The sequence below is a fragment of the Syngnathus typhle genome, linkage group LG19 (assembly GCF_033458585.1).
Source record: "Syngnathus typhle isolate RoL2023-S1 ecotype Sweden linkage group LG19, RoL_Styp_1.0, whole genome shotgun sequence".
NCBI lineage: Eukaryota > Metazoa > Chordata > Actinopteri > Syngnathiformes > Syngnathidae > Syngnathus > Syngnathus typhle.
Genome location: NC_083756.1, coordinates 1,121,295 through 1,146,792, shown reverse-complemented (window position 1 = coordinate 1,146,792; position 25,498 = coordinate 1,121,295). Strand labels below are relative to the sequence as shown.

Here is a 25,498-nt window from a genome sequence, read left to right as displayed (position 1 = left end):
ATCAACAGTTTAGTCAACGTTATACTTTTCTAATTTCAGTTTCAAACTGGAAAAGTTTGGGGAAATGTATTTACCAAAGACTGCAAGTCATTTCTTGTTCAAACAAACGTTGACCACAGTGGTTTAGTGCTGATCACATCATGACAGGCCAGTGTATCAGTGTAGCAAGCTGTCTGAGCAAAAGAATTGCTCTAAAATATCCAATGTCCAAATATTCACTAATGAGTAAACTTTCTTATTTGCGGTTTATGAGGCTGATCCAGTGTGGTGACTTGTGTTTACAGGTCTTCTTAATTTGTATTTTGAAGAAGATCAAATTGACCCTCCAAACTACAAGTTGATAGAGCAAACTAAATGTTGGTTGCCCAATTAGCGTCAGTATTGTTTTTAAAAGGGATGATATTTACCACTGCCAGACTAATTTGGTTTCTGCAGAAAATCACATTGTTGTTTTTCTTTTTACACACTGTCAAGTGTATGGCAGTCCTTCCCCACCCTGCTTGAAGCTGCTATAGGCAGACAGGCCCTCTGCAAGCACTCTAATTACTGGGCCTTATTAGGCTTCATCAGGCTACCTTTTCTTGATATCCTGGCACACGAGGGAAAGTGGTGGTGGAGCAAGGGGGGAAGAAGGATGACAGCTGATGCACCGAGGACACCATAACACGAGTCTGTTTTTACAAGCCAAATTAGACCTGACAAACAAAGTTCACTCCACTTGATATCGGAAGGCAAACAGTAAAAATGAATGCAGGCACAATTTGACACATTACTGTACCTCGTAAAACAAAATTCAACGCAATGTAGCTTCTCAAGTTAAACACAATCTGTAGCGTGATGTTGATTGACATCCTCGTTGCTCTTTTTTAAAACAAATTTTCAACTTGCTGTAGTTTGACTCTTTTCACCAGCTGTCAATTTTGTTTCCCTTAGAGGCTGCTCTTACCCTTGGTGATGTAGTGGAGGACAGTAACAGAAGAAATGTCAACACTGTGGGTCCGTGACAGGACCATTGGGACTCCTTTTCCACCAGGAAGGTCGGTGGAATGACAACACCTAAGCCTTATCTTATGTCAAATTCAACCATTCATTATTCATAATCAGCTATTTTAATGTGAATGTATGCAGTTTAAAAAATGTTTGACAACAGATAATCTTTAATGATAAAATAAAGTATCATGCCTTTTGAATCCTCACTAAAAAATCCAAGTTGACCATCAAACTTAATACTGCTGAAATTATTAATTATCACCATGCCAAATTCTAAAATACACATCTCATCATCATCAACATCATTAAAATAGGCCTAACGTGTCTGTAGCGTCTGTGGAGCACCTTTTTTTTTCTTTCTCGAATTGGATCTCATTTGATCCTCCAGTTGTACTTAAAGCCATACATTGAAAAGGAGATCTGAGAGGATGAAAACGTCTTTTTGTCCTACGCATATGAAGGCTTTGAACGCATCTCTGCTCGATCCCGGAAGTGGAGTGGAGCCGGCGCGGATGTTGAAAACAAACCGAGATCGTTGGCTTTTATGTGACCCTAGCAGAAGCGATCGGCCCACTAAACTGACTCATTTGGACCTAATCTGGTTTTGAATAACATTCAATTGAAACAAGTAGAAAAGCAGTGTCACCGGAATATGGAATTATCTGCTATTATCAAGAAAATAGGTAAGCCAAGTGTTAGCTGGAGAAAGGGTGCACAGTGGGCTGTTTTTTTTCTGCAAAACTGAATGATCGTTGACTTCTATGCATTCTACCGAAGTATAATAATGATATTTTCTCTTGATTCATAGCGGCTCTCATGTTAGATATTACGTCGCACTTGTCTCTGTACTTAAACGCTTTTGTTTAGCTAATCCAGCAAAGTTATCAAAGTCACTAAAACTCATCAATGCAGAACTTTTATCTGCTACTGAGATCAGAATTCTACTACGAGAGCTTGATGTTTCTTTTCAAATGGAACGTTTCCTTTCTGTGACCAACAGGCCACTCTTTGGTCGAGATACGAGTTCGAGCGTTGAAGAGCATCCTGTGTAAACTGAAGCACTCCCTGATTTCCATCCCTGACATTGTTCAAGAAAAGATGCTCTTTGTGTACCTCTTGGAATGGTTCAATCTCCCAGAGGTGCCCATGCAAGAGGAAGTTTTGGATTTACTCTTGACTTTATCCAAGGTAGATGAAATAAATTCACAACCTCTATGATGTCATTCATCATTATTTCTTTCATTATTTTGCCAATTATTTATTTAAGCATCCAAGTGCAGCCCAGATGCTGAGAGATGTCGAGGCGGAGGATTTCCTCTCCCAACTGTCTGCTAACGTGGAACCGAGACTTCGAGCTGTCATTGACGCAACCCTGGACCAGCTGTTTCAGCTACCTCAGCTAATCCCCTGTCGCAACGCCAACGACACGCATGAACTCCACAATACACCTCCAACAGGTGCTGCAAGCTGAGACAAATAGTTAAGGAAATCTTAAAATAAATAAAAATTGTTTCTCATTCATCTTGTATTTTTTCACAGTGCATGAGGATGCGAAATGCTTGAAAGTTTCCGTGTTTCCGTGGCTGACATTGACGAACGCTGACAGACACATTCTATCTTCCAAAGAAAGGTGAGGAGAGGCTTTAGTTAAACATTTTGGATGGATGATTTGACTTTTTTTTTGTAATCACTTCTGTAAAAGTTCTTTAAGAAGCAGCAACCCCAATTTGGTGCGGACCACGTGTGAGCTATTATGTGACGTCATCATGCAGGACTTCCCTGCTGAGATCTTCCTGCAGAGGCCCAATATTGCAAAGGTGTGCACTCTTAAACTGTAATTTTGCATTTATTTTTAAAGCAGTACCCATACAAGTGAACTTTCATGTTCAAGTGTAATAATTGAAAGGACAGTTTCTTCATATATATATATATATATATATATATATATATATATATATATATATATATATATATATATATATATATATATATACCGTTTTTTTCGTGTATAATGCGCAAAATGTAACTAATTTATTGTCCTAAAATCTGGGGTGCGCATTATACATGGGTACAAAAAATTTAATTTTATTTTTTTAAGAAAGTCATGGTACAACAAAACCAACAACAGGACTGACCGACAAAGACGTGGAACAAAAAGACAGGGTGACATTACCAAAGACAGGAACAGAAACCAAACAGACATCATGACAGTAACACATGCAATGATCCGACGGTGAGCGAGGGGCAGACAGGACTTAAATACAAAACAAATTACATTGATTGAGGTGACACAGGAAGAGAGGGGCGACGCGAACAGAAACTATGGCAACCTAGACACAGAGCAAAACTGGGGACGAGACATGACAAATCTCCCTCAAAATCAAACTTGAAATCACTTTCTTCTTGTTTGTTGTCAATCGCGCATCGCATTCAGCCATCCTGCCCAACACAGTCAGTAAAATTCATAATTGACGACACATCGTTTGATGCGATGGTGCAATCCTTGATGGTGTGTTATTGTGAAATGTTGTTTGTTTTTTAATCTCCATCGCGGACCGGACGCCATGACTGCATGCGCACTATGGATCCCATGCGCAGAACGGATGCGCAAGACACGTCAGCTATATAAAGAGCGAGAGTTGTTTTCTTCCTATTAGTTTCAATTCACAGTTTAATTAGCAGTTTCAATCAGCAAATAACAAAATGCGTATTACAGGTAATATTTTATTTCACAACACTTTGCCTTGTTCCTTTCGTCTCTGCTGTTCACTTCAAACACGCTCCATACGACCGCAATGCTCTCGTATCAGACGCTTGCTCGATCAGCTGCTCGTTTGCTGTCTGTCACAATGTACCCTACACAAATCCGAAACATTTGTTGCGGCTCCGAATCACGACGAGGGGCAAGTTTTGGTTTCCAAGGGTGTTTTTATTCCTCTTCAACGTCTCTCCCATACAGAGCCGCCTTTTTCACATGTCCGCACGCCACTTCCCTCTCTTTTCATCTGATCGCGGTGGTGCCTTTACGGCAGTGCTTCTCAAATAGTGGGGCGCGCCCCCCTTGGGGGGCGCGGTGCTATTCCTGGGGGGGCGCGTGTGACCCTGGGGAACAGGCTTTTTTTTTGGCAGTACTAGAATAAAATGTAATTGCGAATCTTCACAGCAGGGGGCAGTGGCGCTCTCATTGTTACTTCTGTGACGTTTGCGACAGTGCAACATTTTACGACTTACAAGACAAGTTAGGATAGTCACGGTGGGGAAGGGGGGGCGCGAATAGTTTTCTTCTTGCTAGGGGGGGGCGTAACAGAAAATAATTGAGAAGCACTGCTTTACGGGCAGTCGGAGAAATCAACGCCAACAAATACATTTAGCCTATTTAAGACCATACCAAAGACTATAAAAATGGGACCCATTGCCTCCCTGCGTGTGTGATGATCATTGGGACTTAAAAAGAAAAAAAAAAAAAAAATTACCGTTTTTTTCCGTGTATAGTGCGCCCCCATGTATAGTACGCACCCTAAGAATGGCATGCTGATGCTGGAAAAAAGCTTGTACCCATGTATAATACGCACCCAATTTTTATGAATTTTTAAAAAAAAAAAAATTAATTTTTTTTTTTTTTTTTAAGTCCCAATGATCGTCACACACGCAGGGAGGCAATGGGTCCCATTTTTATAGTCTTTGGTATGGTCTTAACTAGGCTGGATGTAATTTTTTTTGTTGGCGTTGATTTCTCCGACTGCCCGTAAACGCACCACCGCGCTCCGTGCGCGCACGGGAAAGAGGCGGCTCTGTATGGGAGAGACGTTGAAGAGGAATAAAAACACCCTTGGAAACCAAAACTTGCCCCTCGTCGTGACTCGGAGCCGCAACAAATGTTTCGGATTTGTGTAGGCTACATTGTGACAGACAGCAAACTAGCAGGTGATCGAGCGAGCGTCTGATACAAGAGCATTGCGGTCGTATGGAGCGTGTTTGAAATGAACAGCAGAGACGAAAGGAACAAGGCAAAGTGTTGTGAAATAAAATATTACGTGTAATACGCATTTTGTTATTTGCTGATTGAAACTGCTAATTAAACTGTGAATTGAAACTAATAGGAAGAAAACATATCTCGCTCTTAATATAGCTGACGTGTCTTGCGCATACGTTCTGCGCATCTGTAATGGCGGCCTCCGTATGACGTCCGGTCCGCGATGGAGATTAAAAACAAACAATATTTGACAATAACACACCATCAAGGATTGCACCATCGCATCAAACGATGTGTCGTCAATTATGGATTTTTTTGACTAAGTGTGTTGGGCACGATGGCTGAATGCGATGCGCGATTGACAACAAACAAGAAGAAAGGTGAGTTTTATTTCGGGGGAGATTTGTCATGTCTCGTCCCCAGTTTTGCTATGTGTCTAGGTTGCCATAGTTTCTGTTCGCGTCGCCCCTCTCTTCCTGTGTCACCTCAATCGATGTAACGTGTTTTGTATTTAAGTCCTGTCTGCCCCTCGCTCACCGTTGGATCATTGCATGTGTTACTGTCATTCTGTTCCTGTCTTTGGTACTGTCACCCTGTCTTTTTGTTCCACGACTTTGTCGGTCAGTCCTGTTGTTGGTTTTGTTGTACCATGACTTTCTTTAAAAAAAAATAAAAATAAAAAAAAAAAAAAAAAAAAAAAATTAAAAATTCTTTTTTTGTACCCATGTATAATACGCACCCCAGATTTTAGGACAATAAATTAGTTAAATTTTGCGCACTATACACGGAAAAAAACGGTAAAAATTTTTTTTTCAAAAATTGGGTGCGTATTATACATGGGTACAGGCTTTTTTCCAGCATCAACATGCCATTTTTAGGGTGCGTATTATACATGGGGGCGCATTATACACGGAAAAAAACGGTATATATAAACTTTATCGGACTAAATTGCATCAATAATAATGTCTCATGTCGTTATTTATTGCCTTTCTCTGACAAAGTATTTTCCTGTCTTCAGACCCTTCTGTCCCTTCTGAGGCCGGGGTCGGGTAAAGGTGAAACATGTTACCTCCACTTGCAGGCGTTCTCCTGCCTGAGGCAGCTTTGCGTGGGGCTAAGGCAGAGGCTGCGCTTTCATCGAGATCCGGGTTTCCACTCTGCCAAGCAAGGACGTTCTGCCTGTGAGTTAACGTCACAGCGTCTTTTGCATAAATCCACTTCAAATCTACAAGTTGAAAAAATATGCTGACTCAGCGTTCACTTCATCAAATTACAAAGTGCATTCAAATGGTTTCCTCATTGTTTTGGTGATTTAGATACAGTGTCCCTGAACTCCTCCTACTCCCAAGCTTCACAGGTTTTTTCACCAGCAGCAGAGTGCTCTCCTCGGCCGTCTGTAGTCGGGGGAACGGCTCAGAGAGTCCGAGGTGATGGGCAAGATGGAGACGCGGGTTCCCCCAGGTATGCGTATTGATATTCAATTATGTTCTGGCTTTCATCATCTCCAAACATTGAGTGGCTCGTGTTTTTCTTTCCTATCTAGTAGCAGCTTAAACAGAAGTGCAGTGGCATCCCAGCCAGCCAGCCAGACACCTCCAGCAGATGTGGGCCGCTTGGCGCTGCCCGACCAAGGTCTGGAAGATGAGCCAGAGATGGTGTTAGAGCAGCTCACGTTAGCTCAGTTCACCGTTGCCACCCTGGAGCATGTCATACCTCTGCTGAAGACAGGTAAGGTCATTTGAGCTTAGCATTTAATTCCCATGTTCTACAAATGCTACCCTAGAGTGGTGCTCACTCTAATTAATTTTTGTAAGAACCACACGGGAGACAGTATGCCCTTTTTAAGCACTTGCAAGTGGAGAGTCATTCGTCGCTGTGCGTACAGCGATGATGGAATGAGGTCTGACTTTGGATTCTTGCAAGAGAGTATTTATTGAGAGAAAGCAGGGTGGGGGTGACATTGGACATGTTTGGTGGTCACCTCAGCAACTGGTTAATCAGTGCGGAGGGTCCCAGCTCATTGTTTTACAAGGTCGTGGAAACAGAAACTAGTGGAGCATTTTAGATGACTAACTAAGCAAGAATGTTTCCACACCATTTGGAAAGTTTCAACAACTGAATGGTTAGACTTTTCAGAGTGAAGGAAAGGTAAAGGTTTAAACAAAGTTAATAACTCTAGTCTACATTCCAACATAACCATACGATCAAAATAATCTGTAAACCCTAACACCCTCCATATTTTTGTATTCCTCAGATGCTTCACATGTGTTCTGTTGTGTTCTGGAGCTGCTGTTCGACACCGTCCTCCTGCTCGGGGACAGCGTTTCCGAACTGGTCTGGAATGATGGCAGCCTGATGGGGATGGAGCTGGCAAGTCAAAACACAGATGAATGAATGCGCCGTACTTGCATGGGGGAGGGGCCGAGCCGCCCCACTGAGTTTTACCTCCGGCCATTTGCCACTAATATGTAGGCATACGCTACTGGTATACATCAGGTAAAATGGGAGTTATCCCAAGATGCAGCAAAAAAAAAAAAATGGCAAGAAAAGTCATATGCACAGGTTTTTTTTTTTTGTACCTCAGAAGATATTATCATACTCCATTTAACATTATACGCCTCTGCTATTGGGCTCATACTGTACACTTGTCAAGAAGGAGGGCCCGAGGGCTCTTTGCTGTTTAATACATGCCATTCAACGTCTCATGGCCTGTTTTGTCATGTTTATGTGAGGAGCAGTTTTGTGTGGCAGACCTTTTTTTTTTTTTTTTTTTTTTTTTTTTTTCCCCCGATTGGAATGCACTTGTCTGACTGCGTTAACCAGCCAAACAATAAAAAAGACACTTACTGCCCTCCAGTGGTAGTAATCAATCACTATTGCTAACCGAACAAAGTGTCAGAGAATAGACTGTTCCAGTTTCTTCATTGTGAGATGGATTCAAATGTATTTTGTCCAAAAATAACACTCAAATCCTCCCTCATATTCAATTTCCCCACGTCTGCTTTGAGCAAGTATTTCCCTTGGCCGTCAGCCGCTTTCTCTGTAAATTCTGTGTCAAGTCAACATTGATGTGATGGAACGACATTCTTGTCTCTGTGCATTATAGAAGGAGAAGCTCCAAACATGCATGGACCTACTCGCAGATGTTCTGAGTTACCATCAGGACTATAGCGGCGGTTCTAAAGTTCACCACACAGTTACATACACAGGCTCGGCAGTCTTTCTCATTAAATTCCTGCAGACCATACTCCCACTTGAAAAAGTATGTGTGCTCATCTTATCATGTAATTGATTTTTCGAATGATAATAAAACACTTTTTCTCACAGGCGGGCGGGAATGTTCCGGAGAATGCGGTAACAGCTATTTTTCATCTGTGCCTGGACAAGTCATTTGGGATGGCGCTCCCCAGCATGCAAGAAACCGCAGTGGCCTACTTGGAGCAGTTAAACTCGGGCAGCCATGAGCTCTACGTGAGGATGACCCGGGCCGCTTTGTGGATGGAATCCACTTGCGGCTTCCTCAAGGAGGTACAGGCCGAGGTATGATATGCATGTCACACACCTGAAATCAGTTCCTGTTAATAGACGTTAAATACATATATGTATAATAGTAAAATACAGTAAGAGTATGTACTCATATGTTGACGACTAGAAGGTGTTTGAAGCATAACACTGCCACCTGGTGGCTCAACTTGGAAACACAAATAAGATTAATAATAGATTATCCTTTTTATCCAGATTTTATTTGGCCATTTATAGAGTAAAAGTGAAGTCACTTTGGATTCACATTGTTTCTTCATTAAGGGAGAGAAGAACTGGCCGGAGCTCCTGGAAATGGCGGAGCAGGCGATAGAAGGCCTTCCCTTTCATCAACACGTGCCTGTCGTCAAGGAATGCGTTCAATTCTGTTCTTATTTGTGAGTTAAAGATTATTATGTTAATGATCCCATGTGTTTCATGGCTTTTTAGTCTTACTGTGGTTTGCCATCAGGTGGAAGTTTGATCAGTCCAGTCCACTTCAGACGGAGAGTCAGAAGCTGCTCCTTAAGTTGCTGTCGCATCCATTGCAGCCTATCAGGATAGAAACGTACACGTGCGCATTGAGTGTCGTCAAGGTCAGAGCGTGGTATTCGGTGTTTCAATGAGAGTTAATTTCTCGAGTGATTTGAAATTTTATATCTGCTTACCCACAGGAGTGCCTCGGCATCCACAATACGTCCCGACAAGAATCGGGACTCTGCAGCAGAGTCAACTTCCTCCTCCAGCACAAGGTGTTGTATGAAATAAGCACCTTTGGCCTCCAGGATTCTGCAGAGAAGGTGAGAAAATATTTCTGGCGGTCATTTAAAGGGGTTCAGTGGCTGGAGTCAGTTTTTCAAAATCATTCACAATTTCACAGAAGCACAGGAAAATGATTGACATTTCATAATTCTTTCGATTAATCAAATAATCTGCTAACAATTTATTTTGCGTTTGTTTCAAATTTCCTTTTTTTTTCCTTCTAAATTTCCGTTTAAATTGCATTTGCAATTGCATGCATTTTATTTGAAGGGCATGCGAGTCAACGATAGCTGCTATTAAATTGTGGGAGTGACCTTGAAGATGACTTAACTCTGCCAATCTGCCATACCACCCCACTGTGTCCTCTTAAAATGTTAATTCCATCCATTTTAAGTATCCCGGGGCAAGGTCGTCGACGCAAACTGACTCGGGGCGGCCATCGGTTTTTAGCAATGTTAGTTTAGGTCCTGGTTGTGAGCAGAGCCAGCAATTAAACAAAAGGCCCACGTCGCCATTATATGCATCACGGGCCCAGTAAAGCTGTCCAACATTTTATTAAGGCCGTTAAAGTGCCAGTGTCACGTCGCGTTAGACATTATAAAAGTCTGTCACTTGCATTACCTGCTGTCTTTACCCACGGTGCTAAATGTCACTCGGCCACTTAACCTGTGATCTATAGGTGAATGTCGCCGCCAAGGATATCCTGCTATTCCTGCTCAAAGGACGATTGATGATGACAACACCAACCTGGGACAGATTCATAGCGGCGCTTTCCCGGGTCATCGCCATATTACAGGTTTTGTGCTCTTGGTGGAAAATTGCGGTTGTACTGCACAGCTCACAAAGCACTGTAATGCTCATGATTTATCATTTGATATTTATTAGGAGAGGGGAGGGGGCGGAGGTGTTGGATGTTGGCTCATAATCAAAATAACTGTGATCAAAAGTGCAAATGTAGCATTTTTGGACCAGCAAAGGCTGTTTATTGGGCTGCCAGAGAATAATATTTAGTTATTGTCTCATTTACATAGTCCTGTTTTATTGTTTCTTTTTTGGGTGGTGGTGGAAGAGGTCAAGCGCATGGGGGGGTGGGGGGCAAGTTTTTATTAATTGTTCCATTTCAGGCAGCAGAAAGCCTGAAAATCCCCCATAAATATGCATGCAGTTGTGACGAGGCTGTCGAGCATGATTTCATTTCAAGGGGGCTATTCACAATTGTGCCCATCCTGCCAACGAGTAACAAAATGAAAACTGCATGTAATCAAAGTGATGCATATTTTACTTACTCTTGTGCTGCTTAGCGGGAATTCCCCATCGTTCATTGTCTGCCAAGACTGTTTGGAAATGTGTGTGTGTGTGTGTGTGTGTGTGCGTGTGCGCGCGTGCACGCGTGCGCGTGTGATGCAGGGTTATGCCAGCACCGAGGAGCCACTGGGAAGCTGCATCCTGCTGCTAAGTGACACGTCGGGAGGAGACGGCTTTCTGAGCACGACCAAGTTAAAAGCAGCTCTCAGACTTCTTTTCACCAGACAGCCCACGTGAGTCAACATTTCAAATCACGTCTGCCCGTGTGTGTCCTGCCCGCAATGTGTTTGTGGTTACTAATGGCACGGTTCTTCTGTTCCTCAATTTAGATAAAATGATTAGTTGGCTCCCAGCATCTTTTTTTTTTTTTTTTTTTTTTTGCTCAGCAGACAAGCTCTTGAGACTTTTTGCGACGGACATATTATCACAGTCTGTTGCCATCGGCTCATCAAGTAATCTAAATGCTTTGCGAGGTCTGTTTAAAACAGTTACTTGATCCCAGTATATGAATATTGATGAAAATGGAAGTTCACAGCCGGCCAGTCGATGAGCTCGGGTAGATTTTGGAGCCCCGTAACAGATTTGTCGGTGCCGTTTGACGCTTTTGTTAGTGATTACACCAGGAGTATTTAGCCATAATGAAGCTCCAAAGCCTTGACAACACTAAAGTTGTTTTATACGCTCATGCTGAGAGAAGATGATTATTTTCTTGGGTGGGCTTTTTTCAATTACCGTTTTTTTCCATGTATAATGCGCAAAATTTAACTAATTTATTGCCCTAAAATCTGGGGTGCGCATTATACATGGGTACAATTTTTTATATATTATTATCTCTTTTTAATCCGGATATCATACGGAGGCCGCCATTACAGATGCGCTTTCTTCTCTGCTGTTCACTTCAAACACACTCCATACGAACACAATGCTCTCGTACCAGACGCTTGCTCGATCGCCTGCTCGTTTGCTGTCACAATGTACCTTACACAAATCCGAAACATTTCTTCGCTATTGAGTTTGCTAGCGCATGCGCAGTGATACTGAATAAAATAACATCCGGTTGTTCCCAAAGATGATCTTTTTTCTGAAGTAATTTTACGTTTACGGACTTAAGTAACCCGGCCGGGTCATACCAAAGACTATAAAAATGGGACCCATTGCCTCCCTGTTTGGCACTCAGCATTAAGGGTTGGAATTAGGGGGTAAGATCACCAAATGATTCCAGAGCGCGGCGCCGCTGCTGCTGCTCACTGCTCCCCTCTCCCCCAAGGGATGGATCAAAATCACACGGGGATGGGTCAAATGCAGAGGACAAATTTCACCACACCCAGATGCGTGTGTGACGATCATTGGGACCTTAAAAGAAAAATAAAAGGTCAAAATTTGGGTGCATATTATACATGGGTACAGGCTTTTTTCCAGCATCGACATGCCGTTTTTAGGGTGCGTATTATACACGGGGGCGCATTATACATGGAAAAAAACGGTAAGTGTTTTTTTGTTTGTTTGTTTTTTGTCAACAGAGTGAGAATAGCAGCGGTGCAGCACATCCTGGCCCATCTAACCGGAGCAGACAATGCGAAAATAAGCAGGCCGCAGCTGGACCGGGTGGTGACCTCCTCACTTCCCAATCTCTATTGCATTCCATACCCGCTGGATGTCACGCTTGACACCAGCCACAAGTCTGTACTGAAGGTATAAATAGACATGGACATTTTAGTCTTGTACTCACAAATCCAACTGTTTCAGCACGTTTACAATGAGACGTTTGCTAATAAGGTGGAGGCGGTGGAGAAGCTCTTCCACATGCTGTCTTCCAACACTCTCGATGTGGCTCTAAGAAGATCTGCAGCCGAGCAGCTGTCCGTGGTTCTGCAGGGTGAAGAAAAAAACTCTTTTAGTTTACATCGGCGTTTCATGTCGGAACGCTGTCAAACCGGAGGAGTCATTTATGTTTCTCCGGGAAAAGCCGCTGACTGCTAACTTTTACTTCTTTGCTTTCTAAATTGGTTTCACAACACACTCTGTCCCGTTCTCATCACGGCGTTGAAGGACCGCAACACCGCTCTGACTTTCCGCAATTTCTTTGAACTGATGTTTGTTTTATTGTATGAAATCTTAAAGCCCTGACAAATGAACCATCTATTTGTGAAAAGCCGTTTTAGTATGCGTAGCCAGTCGTGCTCTCAAATATAAGCATGGCATCGCCAACTGACTGTTATGTCAAGCCCCGCCCACAAACGACTCAATAACCAAATTTCCAATTGTGTGGGATTGACTGTTGATTTTGGTTTTCCTTCTCCGTAGCGACAACAATGCATCCGGTCCTGAAGAAGCTCGGAATAACTGACAGAGTTATTTCTTTCCTCACTGACAGTGTCAACGGTAATAAGGTAAAGCCAAACCCGCTCTAACAAAAATATAAAGCATCACTGCAGTGATTCAAGACATGGAAATAGCCCTGGTTGCTCATTTTGTAAATATTTGTTGTCCTTCTGTGCAGAGCTTGGACTGCATACTGGAGCCTTGCGTATCTATCCTGAGGAAACTGGCGTACGCTGATCCAGCTTTGCGGAACAGCCTGGCGCAACGCAACCTGCTGCTCATCACTCTGCTCCAAGGTGCGTTGATTTATAAAAAAAAAAAGACATCTCAACGTTTGGACACACAGCACATAGAAAATTGGTTTGCATGCTCTGTGTTGTGCATAGCATCTCTAATCATGAAGGCAAACAAAAACAACGGGGGCGAGGCTGCCGTTCTAATGAGTTTGCTGCTCTTTGATGAAATAAGCAACATGGCAATATGGTGAGTTTGATTTCTCACGATCATATGCAGAATGTTGGCTATACCTTTCACGTTGTTTTCTGTTTGTTTTTTGCTGGGGGCTTATTAGGTCGGACAAATCAGCCACCGATGGCCCTCTCCCAACATTCTCTCTCCCAGTGTCAGTAGTTCGCAGGTAAACTTTAAGATGGCTGTATTAATTTGATCGCTGTCTAACTCAACTTTCTCTTTTAAGATACAAGATGCCTTTCCAGGCCGTGATCCATCACGGCGTCAGCCCGTATCGTTGCGTCCTGATGCCCACCTCAGATCTTCTGGCCTTAGCACCTGCCTGTCAAACCTTGCAGTTAGCGTGGAATGTTGCATGGCACTGCAGCGTCGACAACCTGCTTGAGGAATTCCATGGCTTGACCGGCAACGCTGAGTAATTTGCTTTGCTGTTTCTGTCATCATACTGACTTTACTAACCTAATTAATTTAATATGATGACCCTTTCTTGAAAAAAAAAAAAAAAACATTTTTAAGCTGCTACACCGAGGAGTCGAAGTTCTCTGGCGCCCCCTAGAGGTGCCTCTTAGTTTTACAATCACACATTGTTCATTCCTCAGATTCCATGGTGACCTGAAGCTTTCGGAGGCCCAGGTGGCGTGTCTGCGGGCAACCCACCTCCCCCGCGCCCTTCAGGACTGCATCCAGGCCGTGGTCACGGCAGCGGGACACAATTCGGTGATCGCCGCCCTCTCCAGGCTCAACATCTACTTGTTGATCGAAAGAATGGCTGTCCCTTACGTGGCCAGCTACAAGTGTAGAGAAACACTACAGTCGCTCAGCTGGCAGGCCGCCGTCACCAGGTACAAACACATATCGCAACCAAGTCAAGACAATCTCTTAAATGTCATCCACTGTCAGCCACGTTGCTCTTTCTCCACCGCAGGTTTCTCCAGGTGCGTCCGGCGTCTGTGGAAGATGAGAGGCTGCTGGCATACGTTGTTGCATTTCTGAACGCATACTTCAAAGATGCGCGCATGCGCTGCACCGATCCCGAGGACAAGGACCTGCGCTGGATGTTGGAGCTGCTTCTCAATGAGGTAGACAGCATCTACAACAGATTTGATTTTTTAGAAAAGCCCAGTAAAGAAGCACTATGCCAGGCGTGGCCAACCAGTCAGAGACTAAGAGCCACATTTTTTACTGTCATTGCAAAGAGCCACAACATACAGATGAACACACATGAACACCCCCCCCCCCCCACACACACACACACACACAAACACGCGCACACACACGCACGCACACACACACACACACACACCTCTGCCCAGCCAAATTTATTGTGTGACATTATTATGTCACGCACCAACATGATAATGACAAATTGACTCCTACAGTACTAAAACCACAGACCAAAGACCACATTTTCAACAATGAACATTGTGTGCATTGTCTCACACAGACAAACTCTCAGTTCAACAAATTCCACAAACAAAAACATAAGTTTTTTTCACTTACTATGTGTGGCGGGACAGACCATTCGATCTAGTTTGTCGTTTTCAGGAGACGAGATTTCAATAACGTCACTGAGGGATTTATTAACGAACTCCACTTCATTGTATGGCTTTTGTACCTACCGTTTTTTTCCGTGTATAGTGCGCCCCCATGTATAATACGCACCCTAAAAATGGCATGCTGATGCTGGAAAAAAGCCTGTACCCATGTATAATACGCACCCAATTTTTATGAATTTCTTTTGAAAATTTTTTCTTTTTTTTTTTTTTTAAGTCCCAATGATCGTCACACACGCAGGGAGGCAATGGGTCCCATTTTTATAGTCTTTGGTATGGTCTTAACTAGGCTGGATGTAATTTTTTTTGTTGGCGTTGATTTCTCCGACTGCCCATAAACGCACCACCGCGCTCCGTGCGCACACGGGAAAGACGCTTGCGGACGTGAAAAAGGCGGCTCTGTATGGGAGAGACGTTGAAGAGGAATAAAAACACCCTTGGAAACCAAAACTTGCCCCCCGTCGTGACTCGGAGCCGCAACAAATGTTTCGGATTTGTGTAGGGTACATTGTGACAGACAGCAAACGAGCAGGTGATCGAGCAAGCGTCTGATACGAGAGCATTGCGGTCGCATGGAGCGTGTTTGAAGTGAACAGCAGCGAAGAAAGGAACAAGGCAAAGTGTTGTGAAATAAAATGCACAGAACGGCTGCGCAAGACACGTCAGCTATATAAAGAGCGAGAGTTGTTTTCTTCCTATTAGTTTCAATTCACAGTTTAATTAGCAGTTTCAATCAGCAAATAACAAAATGCGTATTACAGGTAATATTTTATTTCACAACACTGCCTTGTTCCATTGGTCTTTCCCGTGCGCGCACGGAGCGCGGTGGTGCGTTTATGGGCAGTCGGAGAAATCAACGCCAACAAAAAAAATTACATCCAGCCTAGTTAAGACCATACCAAAGACTATAAAAATGGGACCCATTGCCTCCCTGCGTGTGTGACGATCATTGGGACTTAAAAAAAAAAAAAAAAAAACAAATTAAAAAAAACAAATTAAAAATTTTTTTGTACCCATGTATAATGCGCACCCCAGATTTTAGGACAATAAATTAGTTAAATTTTGCGCACTATACACGGAAAAAAACGGTATTCTTCTGCCTGACTTTTCAAAGTGTCCAAACTTGTGCTTGCAAAATTCAGTCCCTTTTGCAAAGTCCTTATCGATATCGGCATGAAGTGAGCTGAAGTGGCGCTGAACATTTGAAGCTTTTAAATGCGCTAATGACGTCCGACAAAACAGGCAGAATGGCCGGGTTGGCCACCCCTGGCTTAGCGTCTTGTCAGCTTTTCTGGACCTAATGGGCCCCCGTAGTCACAGTCGCCATTCATTAAAAAGCCAGCAAAACCAATCGCTCTGCCCTGTGTTCATCGTCATATATTCGTTTAGCTGTGCATTTTTTCCTTGCCATTTTGAGAGCGAAATTGATACTCCTCAAATGGGTTTGTCCCTCCTCCTTTGCGGGATTTCACCTCACGCGCCTGCGCGTTTGACCAAAATACCATATTGAACTCAAGCAAAGCAAATACGCACGAAAAATAAACACAAATGTTGATATGAACGTAAAAGAGCCGCATGAAACCAGCCAAAGAGCCGCATGCGGCTCGCGAGCCGCGGGTTGGCCACCCCTGCACTATGCGCATCTCTGTTAAACTCTTCACCCCTCTAGGAAAGTGTTTCCCTCCTTAATTTGCTGCCTGGTGCGAAGCCTGCCACCCTAGATCAAGACTCCGAAGAACCAGAGGACGTGAAGAACTTTGTTAGCCAGAAACTACAGCGAGAGCTCACCGGTCTCTTTAAAAACGTGCTCAGCCAGGTGACGCGCACGTCAGACAGGTAAGATAAGGTTGAGGCCATCCATCACGTTGAGCCATTTTCCATTGCCTGTCCTCTCTGCGGTTGCAGGCTATGTTTGGCACGAGCCGGTCCGTTCAAGAGCCAGCTGGCACTCGGCTTGCTTCAGAGCTTGCGGCTGTCTGATGCCCCGCACTACTATGGCCTCCCCAGCCTGGAGAGAACTTTGCAGGGTATCGTCAGCCTGACAGCCCAGTCTGGCTGGAGTTTGCACTGCCTTGACTTTTCGCCCGCCACCCTCTGCGCCAAGTTTCTCAGCGGCTTGCTCGAGGTCTGCGCCTAAAATGATTTCATATATTTATCATTGAGCTCAGTTCACAGTGCTGAATGTATAAGGATTAGCGTGCTTTTAATTACTGTTTTTTTCCATGTATAATGCGCCCCCATGTATAATACGCACCCTAAAAATGGCATGTCGATGCTGGAAAAAAGCTTGTACCCATGTACAATACGCACCCAAATTTTGACTCCGACTTAAGTCTGCAAACGTAAAATTATTTCAGAAAAAAGATCATCTTTGGGAACAACCGGATGTTATTCTGCCGGTCAGTATCACTGCGCATGCGCTAGCAAACTCGATAGCGAAGAAATGTTTCGGATTTGTGTAGGGTACATTGTGACAGCAAACGAGCAGGTGATCGAGCAAGCGTCTGATACGAGAGCATTGTGTTTGTATGGAGCGTGTTTGAAGTGAACAGCAGAGAAGAAAGCGCATCTGTAATGGCGGCCTCCGTATCATATCCGGATTAAAAAAAATAATAATATTTTTTTTTTGTACCCATGTATAATGCGCACCCCAGATTTTAGGACAATAAATTAGTTAAGATTTGCGCATTATACATGGGAAAAAACGGTAATCACAAGTAAAGCATGTGAATATGTCATGTACCTTTTTGTGCATCTGAAGGGCCCTAAAGCTCCGGCAGCTACCTCAGCTATTCGCCCTTCATCTGCTCTCCCATTCTGATAGCACATCAAAACAGCTTAATTAGTCTCGGCTGTATTAAACCTGATGAGCATATGTTAGCTTCCAACTGAGTGTGTTCTTTCTTGTATCATGTCACATGATAGGACCTCTATCTTTTCTTCACAGGTGATCTTGTCTTTTTACGTGAAGTGGGGTGGCAACTCCATGTCGTTCATGGGCAAAGGCGTGACCAAGAATGCCGTCGTCTGCTTGCTTCACTTGTCTCACGAGATGATCGCCAAGAGCGAGGGCAAGGTGAGCTGCAACGTCTTATTTCTAATGTCTAGTTACCTTAAATATTTATGTGGAAAAGATTTAAAAGTAATCTTGAAGTTGACCTTGCGCAGCTGTTATTGCTATTCTGCAAGCACCAGTCTGCACATTATTAAAACATTTACTTCAAGCAAGCCAATGTTTTCCTTATGTCTGGAGCAGGACATAATTTCCATGTGGTCTTTGGGGAATGAGAGCAGCGCCGAGGAACCAAACGACTCTCAAATGGGTTTGGCCTGGCTGGTTCCTCTCTGGGTGGACAGGGATCAGGAGGTACGGCTGTCCCGTGGCTCTCGTCACTCGGCATTTTATGAAAACATACAGGCAGGCATTTTATGAAAACATACAGGCAAGCCGGGGCTTTTTAGTATTCAGCTTGTTCACCATCGCTCCCAGCTCTGTCACAAAGTAATCATTTGTAGATTCTCGGCTTTCGGAGACAAGCTGAAAACCCCAAAAGAACATCACAAGAAGTTATACTTTAAAGGTAAAGGAGTGCGTGACAGCGACGTCACGTCACTCGTTACCAAAAATAAGCTCCCACACAACATGGGTTCAGTCTCGATGGGTTACCAACACATAAAGATTTTTTTCTGTGTGATTCCATCTAATTAGAATTTCTCTCGACATCTTTCCCGAAGGTGAGATTTGCCAGTTTGGGTTTAGGCGCCACTCTGTCGTCGGTGGAGAGCGGGTGCCAGGCTCTGTGCGCCAGCTGCCAGAACATCAGCGAAGGCCTGTGGGGCACCTTGCTCAACATCCTCCTTGATCAGCATGAGAGCAGCATGGTCCGCAGAGAGGTAGATGAATAACAAAACAAAACAAAACAAAACAAAAAACATTATTGTGAATGTTGGGCTGAGAAGTATAAACATGTACTAGCAGCACACGGCCGGCAGAGGGCGCTTGTGGAGACATTCCAACTTCAAAGTAACTTTTTTGTTTTCCTCGCTGTGGTTGTGTGTCCAGGCTGCGTTTATCCTGCAGAACCTGCTGGTGATGCCCATGCCTGCCAATGCAGAAGAGGCCAAGTACTCCCACTGGCAGGTCAGCAGCTCTGCCAGCGTCCCCCCATCCCCTCTCTTCTTTGTCCCCTCAAAGCTTTTTATTCTTAACTTCCATTTGGTCTCTTGTTGAGCCCCACAGGGTTCAGAGCAAGGGGGTAGTTGCTTGAATTGAAGCACAACCGAGTTCTCAGGCCCTCCAGCACTCTCACTCAAGTTCAAAGATCTTTAAGAACATCAAAAGCATCTTTTTGGGACACTTTCTTAGAAGGAAACTAATAAATGAATAAAGCATGGACCAGTGAAAACATTGAGAATTGATCTGACTCACAAATTCCTAAGTCCAGGGTTCAAATCACTTTGCATATTTCTCTCCATGCCCAAATAATATCCTGTGCTTATCTTTGTGTTTGTCACTCCGCCAGCATCCTTGCGTCCCCACGTCTGGTGTGTCTTTGGTGGGTCTTCCCGCGCTCCAGGCTCTGCTTTACCACTCTCAGTATTTCCAGCACGTCGCGCTGTCTGCCTCTGCCTGTTACAAAGGCAGGTACACTTTTCACCTCCAAAAACCTGTCGCTGGGCCCGCCAGTCGACTCGGGCCACGGGACGGTGCTTCATTTGGTAGGTTTCGCTCACTCATGATGTCACATGTTAGACTTGGCAGTTTTTCCACCCAGCTCCTTAAGAAAAAAAAAGAACTGAACAACGGAGCATTTAAAAGTTTAAAATATGCGTATGACTCTTTTGCGCACATCCAGTTTCCGACGATTCTCTACTGTTTTGGAGAAGTGCCGCGGCGGCAGCACAGGCTGCCAACTCCAGCAGACCTCCCAGCTCCTTGTCCACATCCAGTACCTCGGTTTGCTTAATTATTTTTTTAACCCACTGCCCACTGACACACAAATGAACATTGAAATTTAAATGTGTGTCTTTTATTCCAGGTAAGACGTTCAGAGTCTGAGACCTCCGGTGCTGCATCCCCCACCAGCTTCACGGCAGATGTTCCTGCTAACAGGCTAATGGCGCGAGGTAACCCACTCTTGAAATTCCTTAAAATGCTTTTACCAATTTTTGCGGATTTATGTCATCTCTTAGGCCAAAGTGACATCGACACAAGGGACTCTGTTGCTTCGCAAGACCTCCAACGCCGCCAGTCCTCGTCTACGCAGCCGGTCATCATGGTTACCCCTGACCTCCTGGCGGCCCACTGTGGCCTGCTGACAATTTTACTGGCCATCATGCCAGATTTTACCCTGATGGCGATTCGACAGAAGCGGCTCCTGCGCGTGTTGGCGGGGTAAGAAGCTAAATTAATAATAAATTCAATTCTTTGAGCACATTTTAATGTATTTTCCCTTAGCTTGGTGACTGTGGAGCCAATTGAGAAATGTCTGAGTGAAATGAAGGCACCCAACGTTCTTCCTGGAGAGAGAGAAGACATCAAGAGTCAGGTGACAGTCAAGAAATGTTTTTTTAGCTCGAACTGTTTGGGGATTTAATTCTCTTGTTCTTGTCTATGATCAGCTTGTCACGCTTCTTCACTTCCTGTCTGGCTTCTCCAAGCTGCTGCAATCGTGCGTCTCGCTCAGCCAAGACTTGATCAGCCAGTGGGACTTTGTGAAACAATTGTTGCCCAACCTCGCGGCGGCGCTCACGCTCAGCGCGGAAGGATTAGGTATGACCTTTTGGATCATCGCAAATGTTATTATCAGTCCTTTTATTGGCGACATGTCTAAAACCCAGATGCGGACGCGCGGGACGCCGTCCTGGCGTGCTGGGCGGATGTGTTTACGCTCATGGCTTCTCTGGTGAAGAGGGACAGTTTTACCGTGTATCCATCTGTTTCCGCCGCATTGGGGAGACACTGGCGGATGTTCACAGGTATTGTTTGTCATATTGATGAATGGGGAATAGCAGGAATCATCAATCACGACCTCTACTTTTTATTCATCTCAGGAACGCTCTCAGTGTGTGTGCACGAGAAGTTTGTGGACTCTCACCTTCACGGAGCGGCTTTGCATTTTCTTTGCACGATTTTGGCGCAGGAGACTAAAAGGCGAGGAGTCGTCAGGACTTTGAATTCAGACCAAAGCGTCACTTTGGTTGACGTGCTTGCCGGTCCGTCAGCGGGCCGGCTTTGCGATGTGCTGCTGCAGGTGAGGACAGAGGCGTGTGGTCATCCTTGAAAAAAAAAAAATATATATATCCACCTATCTTTGTGGGGTTCGTTTTTTTTTTTTTATTATTATTTTTTTTTTAGAGCTTTGAAAGGAGGTGCCTTCATGAGCCACTTAAAAAGTTGACGGCCAAAGCTCTGATGGCTCTACTGGCCAGCAGTGCCGCTGCCCAGAACCACGCCGCTACAGGTAGCTTAACATTTTCACAAAAGCATACTATTTTATTAGCGCTATGTGAAATTCCTTCGTATGCGGCTGTGCTTGTGCTCCAGCTGGAATAATTGACAGCTGCGTGGATCAGATGAAGCAGACTCGCTCTCAGCTCAACCTGGAGTCACTCCGAGGCGACAAGACTTCCCACCGCAAAAAGGTGAGGGGGGCGGAGAATGTGACCACTGCAAATGCTTGCGTAATTTGACTTGTCTTTCTTTCTCATCAGGAAGAAGGCTACTTGAAGGAGGTTAAGATGACCGTGGAGATCCTGCAGAGTGCTCTTTACTGCAACCGGGAATGCAAAGTGAGCCTCTGTGTCTTGCCTTTTAATTCCCCGCTGCTAATTGGTTTGAAATGGTTCATCTGAGTACCCAACGCTGTGCTTGTAAATGAGGCTCTCCCCCTCCTAAAATGTGGATGGAATGCCTTAACATCAATCTCAACTTCATGCTGGTTGTGGCTTTCACATCATTTTGTAGACTTTTGTCTTTTCCATTTGTGTAGGAGTTAGCCAGAGATACAAGCCTCACAGCAGTGTTGCATGCCCTTTGGCCTTGGCTCCTATTGGACAACTCCATCATGGAGGCGGTGCTGGAGCTCCTCTGTGTTTACACGGCCGACTGCCCCGCAGGTTTTTATACATCTCACTTGTTTTCTGTGCCTCGCTCCATGTTTATCCATTGTCCGCCGCTTTCACCGCCGAGCATTGTGTGTCCTGGCGCGCCACAATGGCCGCAGTGTGATGAAGAAAAGGCCGTCTAGCGACAGCAGCTTTCACAACACAGGGAGATGATTTTCTGAGCCTTGCCGTTTCTGCCTTCAGTAATTAGTATTCTAGTTTAATTGGAAGTCTGAACGCCGAGAGGTTCGTAGCAAAAACAAAAATGAGTTTTTCGAGGCGAGATTCACAGGGAGGAAACTGGGAAGTGTTACTTTGATAAATAGCTGGTGGTGGCTTTGATGCGCACGCGCCAAGCACACGGCTTTTCTGGCAGTGTTTGGTGTCTGGATTTCCATTTGATTGGCATGTGCTTCCTCAGCGGGGGCCGGCACTGTATAAGCACAGAGCTCAGAGGCGTCACAAAGCAATGAAGTCAGCCACTGGTATTTCTCTACGGGAAAAGCAGGTCGTGTTGAGGCTGCGCACGCTTCGGCTTAATGTTACACCAGCCGCCCTCCGGCTATCATTTTGTCTCCAGAGACAAAAAGTGAATGTTTCATCTGAAGCCTTTCATCTAAGGCCCTTGTTTGCAGTCAGTTGGTTTTAATCTGTGCATACTTTGACACATTATTTTAGGCAAGCAATTTCAAAGATGAGAATCCATACCAAAATGTGTGAAGGGAAAAAAAAATCATCCTTGTTGTTAGAGTGGTGCTCACTCTAACTTATTTTGCAAGAACCACATGGGAGACAGTTAAGTCTTTTTGGGCACCTGCAGGCGGAGAGTCCATTCGTCACTGTGCGTACAGCAATGATCGAATCACGTCTGACTCTCGCTTCCCACAATAGCATCTTTATTATTAAGAGAAAAAGGGTGGGGGTGACAGTAGACTGAATAGACAAGTTAAAAAGCCCTTGACCTCTAGATTAGCAGAGCAGGGGATGTTTTACGACATTGTGTAGGATGGAACAAGCTAGGTTATTTATTACTGGTTACACACCAACATAAGCATAAAACTAATCTACCAAGGTTATTTATTACTGGTTACATACATTCCAACATAATCATATGATCAAGATAGTTTTGGAAAACCCTGACACTTGTTGCGTGGCTGCAAATTATTTATCTGACCATGGGAAATAGATTCATAATAAAGAATATCTTCCTCGACTAGTGTTCAGAGTGCCCGAGGCTAACATTAGCATACATATGTTACTCTGCCAGAATTAACATCAAGACACCAATCAACAGCATCATTCAACAAGTGTTTAAAAATTTATTTTAAGTTGCGCTATTTTTTTTTCTCATGTCCAACGTCACCGGACAGCCACCCGGCCGAGCGCCGGCCCCCGACTTCAATCCACGGAGGTGAAAGAGAGCTCCGTAGAGTAGGACCGGGCGTGCGTAAAAGCCATAATAGTTTTTCAAAGCTTCTGTGACACTCCAAATCCTTAAATCCTTCAAACTCTTGGTCCGCCGTGTCACTTGAAAACAAAGCCGCTAATGATGCCGGTAGTACGTGGGGCCCTTCGTCATCTTCGTCATCCCGTGATCAATCTTTGTCCTTTATGTAAACAACCGCCGCGCCACGCCGCGTCGCGCTGCTGACGTCGCGCTGCTGACGTCACTTGAAATTCAAATTAGAGTAATCTCTACATCGTGCTAAGCTACATCGTGGTTCGGTTATCGCGGTTTCACTTTTTTGGGGGGAGAGGGAAGTTTTTTGAAAAACAACACATAAGTTGCTCCTTATTATAAGTCGCCCCTCCCCACCCAAACTATGAAAAAAAAAACGCGACTCATAGTCCGAAAATTACGGTAATACTTCCAAGCCCTGTTCTTCACTGGTTGTAATGACAACAAAGTAGCTTTTCAATGAGACAGGGCCTTGCACAAGCACAAAAAAATGGAAAAAGATTGTTCATTAAAATTTATTTTAGCATTGAGAGCGATTATCCTACCACTTTCAAAAGAGATATAAAAAATGGATGAATGAATTAATTTCTCCCTTTATTTGAACTCCCTTCCTGAGAATACTTTTTTTTTTATGTCCCAGCATGCAGTTCTGTGTGTAGCGGGGGGCCGCCAGGACCAAAAAACACAACGAGTGGCTCGCTAATGCACTCCATCATGAGGTTGGCCTCGGGCATCGCCCCCGACAACAGCGTTACCCAGAAACTTGCCTTTTCCTTGCTGGCTAACTTGGTTATGTCCCGTGACTGCCGTGGCGTCTTGCAAAAGGTGAGCTTTGGTACCAATAGTGACAAAAATTCTCATTTCTCTGTGCTTCTAATTGAGTTTTCTCGCCCAGAACAACTTCCTGCAAGCCTTCACCTCAATGGCCGCGCCCAAGGTTGGCGGCTCCAGGGCCGCTGGCGTCGGTAGCGGCTCGGCTCGCCTGATTGGTCTGTGGCTCAGGCTGCTGGTCAACCTGTCCTTCTCAGACGACGGCCAACAGAGTATCCTCAGGGTGACTCGAGCGCTGGAAGCGCTGGTGGATTTGGCGCCGCATCGGCGCGCCGCGTTGCTCACCCTTCACAACGTTTGCTTTTGTCCCGCCAACAAGCCTCATGTCATCGCCAACGGTATTGAAAGGAGTCCAAAATCCTATTTGCTTACTTCTGGTTCTTTGTTTCCTTTTGTATCTTTTTTACCCCTTTTGCTATTTTGTCCCTCCGTCCAGACAAAGCTATAACAGTCCTCTTCTGCTGTCTGGAAAGTAAAGAGATGGAGATGTGCTGCATGGGAGCGTCTGCGCTTTGGGCATTGCTTCATAATAACCAACGGGTACACACACACTCCTACACACAAATTTGTGCGTGCACTGGATGAGTTTGGGCTTTATCTGCAAGTGTAAATAAAAGCCGGAGCTGCATCTGTTGACCTCTGTCCCTGTAAGTCAGATAAATTTGGGTAAGGCTTTATAATTCAGCTGACCAGCTTTTTTTAGTATATCTGGGTTATCAAGGCTTCATTATAGAAACTCTTCTCGTCTTGGATTTAGCACAAAATGTCTTAATCCCCTCCAAGGCCAAGATTACCCTGAAGTGCCCTGCGGTTCGATTGAGGATCGAGGAAGCCCACCGCATGTGCAAGAAAGGTATGCGTTGGGTTTGAATATTTTTATGAATCATTTAAACCCCTTTTTTTAAATATATATCTGATTTTATTTGTGCAACACAGATGCTGAGAACAAAGAGGACCCTTTACGTGCCTACTTGTTGAAGTGCCTCGAAAATCTCTCCCAGCTGCTGAACACATGATTTCCATTTTGTATATTAATTCTTAGAAAATATTTTCTTATTGAAATGCCAATGGGCAATGATTTTGTCTTAAAAATGATGATGAATTTTTTGTTCATAGTGCAAATTTGAAATCCTAATAAAGTTTTAATTTAAAAAGAATTTGGAATTACCCAGCATGCCTCATTGTGCCCACCGCTTCTTTCTACCC

At 44.3% G+C, this 25,498-nt stretch overlaps 1 protein-coding gene across 3 annotated transcripts; it reads left to right on the top strand.

Annotated features, from left to right (window-relative positions):
- Positions 1-1,483: 1,483 nt before the first annotated feature.
- Positions 1,484-25,449, top strand: rttn (rotatin). 3 transcript variants are annotated; one of them, XM_061265866.1, is made up of 48 exons: positions 1,484-1,673; positions 1,991-2,178; positions 2,258-2,447; positions 2,530-2,620; positions 2,693-2,807; positions 6,045-6,144; positions 6,313-6,424; positions 6,507-6,691; positions 7,218-7,333; positions 8,070-8,225; positions 8,291-8,503; positions 8,768-8,880; positions 8,955-9,078; positions 9,157-9,282; positions 9,924-10,040; positions 10,652-10,782; positions 12,070-12,241; positions 12,326-12,425; positions 12,854-12,939; positions 13,050-13,167; positions 13,258-13,354; positions 13,443-13,508; positions 13,569-13,757; positions 13,942-14,184; positions 14,268-14,421; positions 16,565-16,731; positions 16,801-17,020; positions 17,843-17,971; positions 18,152-18,262; positions 18,631-18,789; positions 18,959-19,036; positions 19,419-19,614; positions 19,752-19,852; positions 19,935-20,022; positions 20,089-20,290; positions 20,354-20,444; positions 20,518-20,668; positions 20,737-20,874; positions 20,950-21,149; positions 21,254-21,359; positions 21,443-21,540; positions 21,610-21,687; positions 21,888-22,014; positions 24,102-24,286; positions 24,357-24,630; positions 24,729-24,832; positions 25,076-25,145; positions 25,229-25,449. In XM_061265866.1, exons 1-48 carry the CDS (start codon positions 1,643-1,645, stop codon positions 25,306-25,308), a joined length of 6,486 nt encoding a protein of 2,161 aa, XP_061121850.1. In that variant the 5' UTR covers positions 1,484-1,642; the 3' UTR covers positions 25,309-25,449. The 3 variants fall into 3 exon arrangements, with proteins under 3 accessions (XP_061121850.1, XP_061121849.1, XP_061121848.1); XM_061265865.1 differs by having other exon boundaries at positions 6,280-6,424; XM_061265864.1 differs by having other exon boundaries at positions 5,982-6,144; positions 6,280-6,424.
- Positions 25,450-25,498: the final 49 nt, after the last annotated feature.

Excerpts from the sequence above, each read along its gene's own strand:
- rttn (XM_061265864.1), top strand. The coding sequence starts at position 1,643 with ATGGAATTATCTGCTATTATCAAGAAAATAG. Across the intron at positions 2,808-5,981 it reads AGAGGCCCAATATTGCAAAG|ACCCTTCTGTCCCTTCTGAG; the intron begins GTGTGCACTCTT and ends TCCTGTCTTCAG. Across the intron at positions 20,875-20,949 it reads ACACTGGCGGATGTTCACAG|GAACGCTCTCAGTGTGTGTG; the intron begins GTATTGTTTGTC and ends TATTCATCTCAG.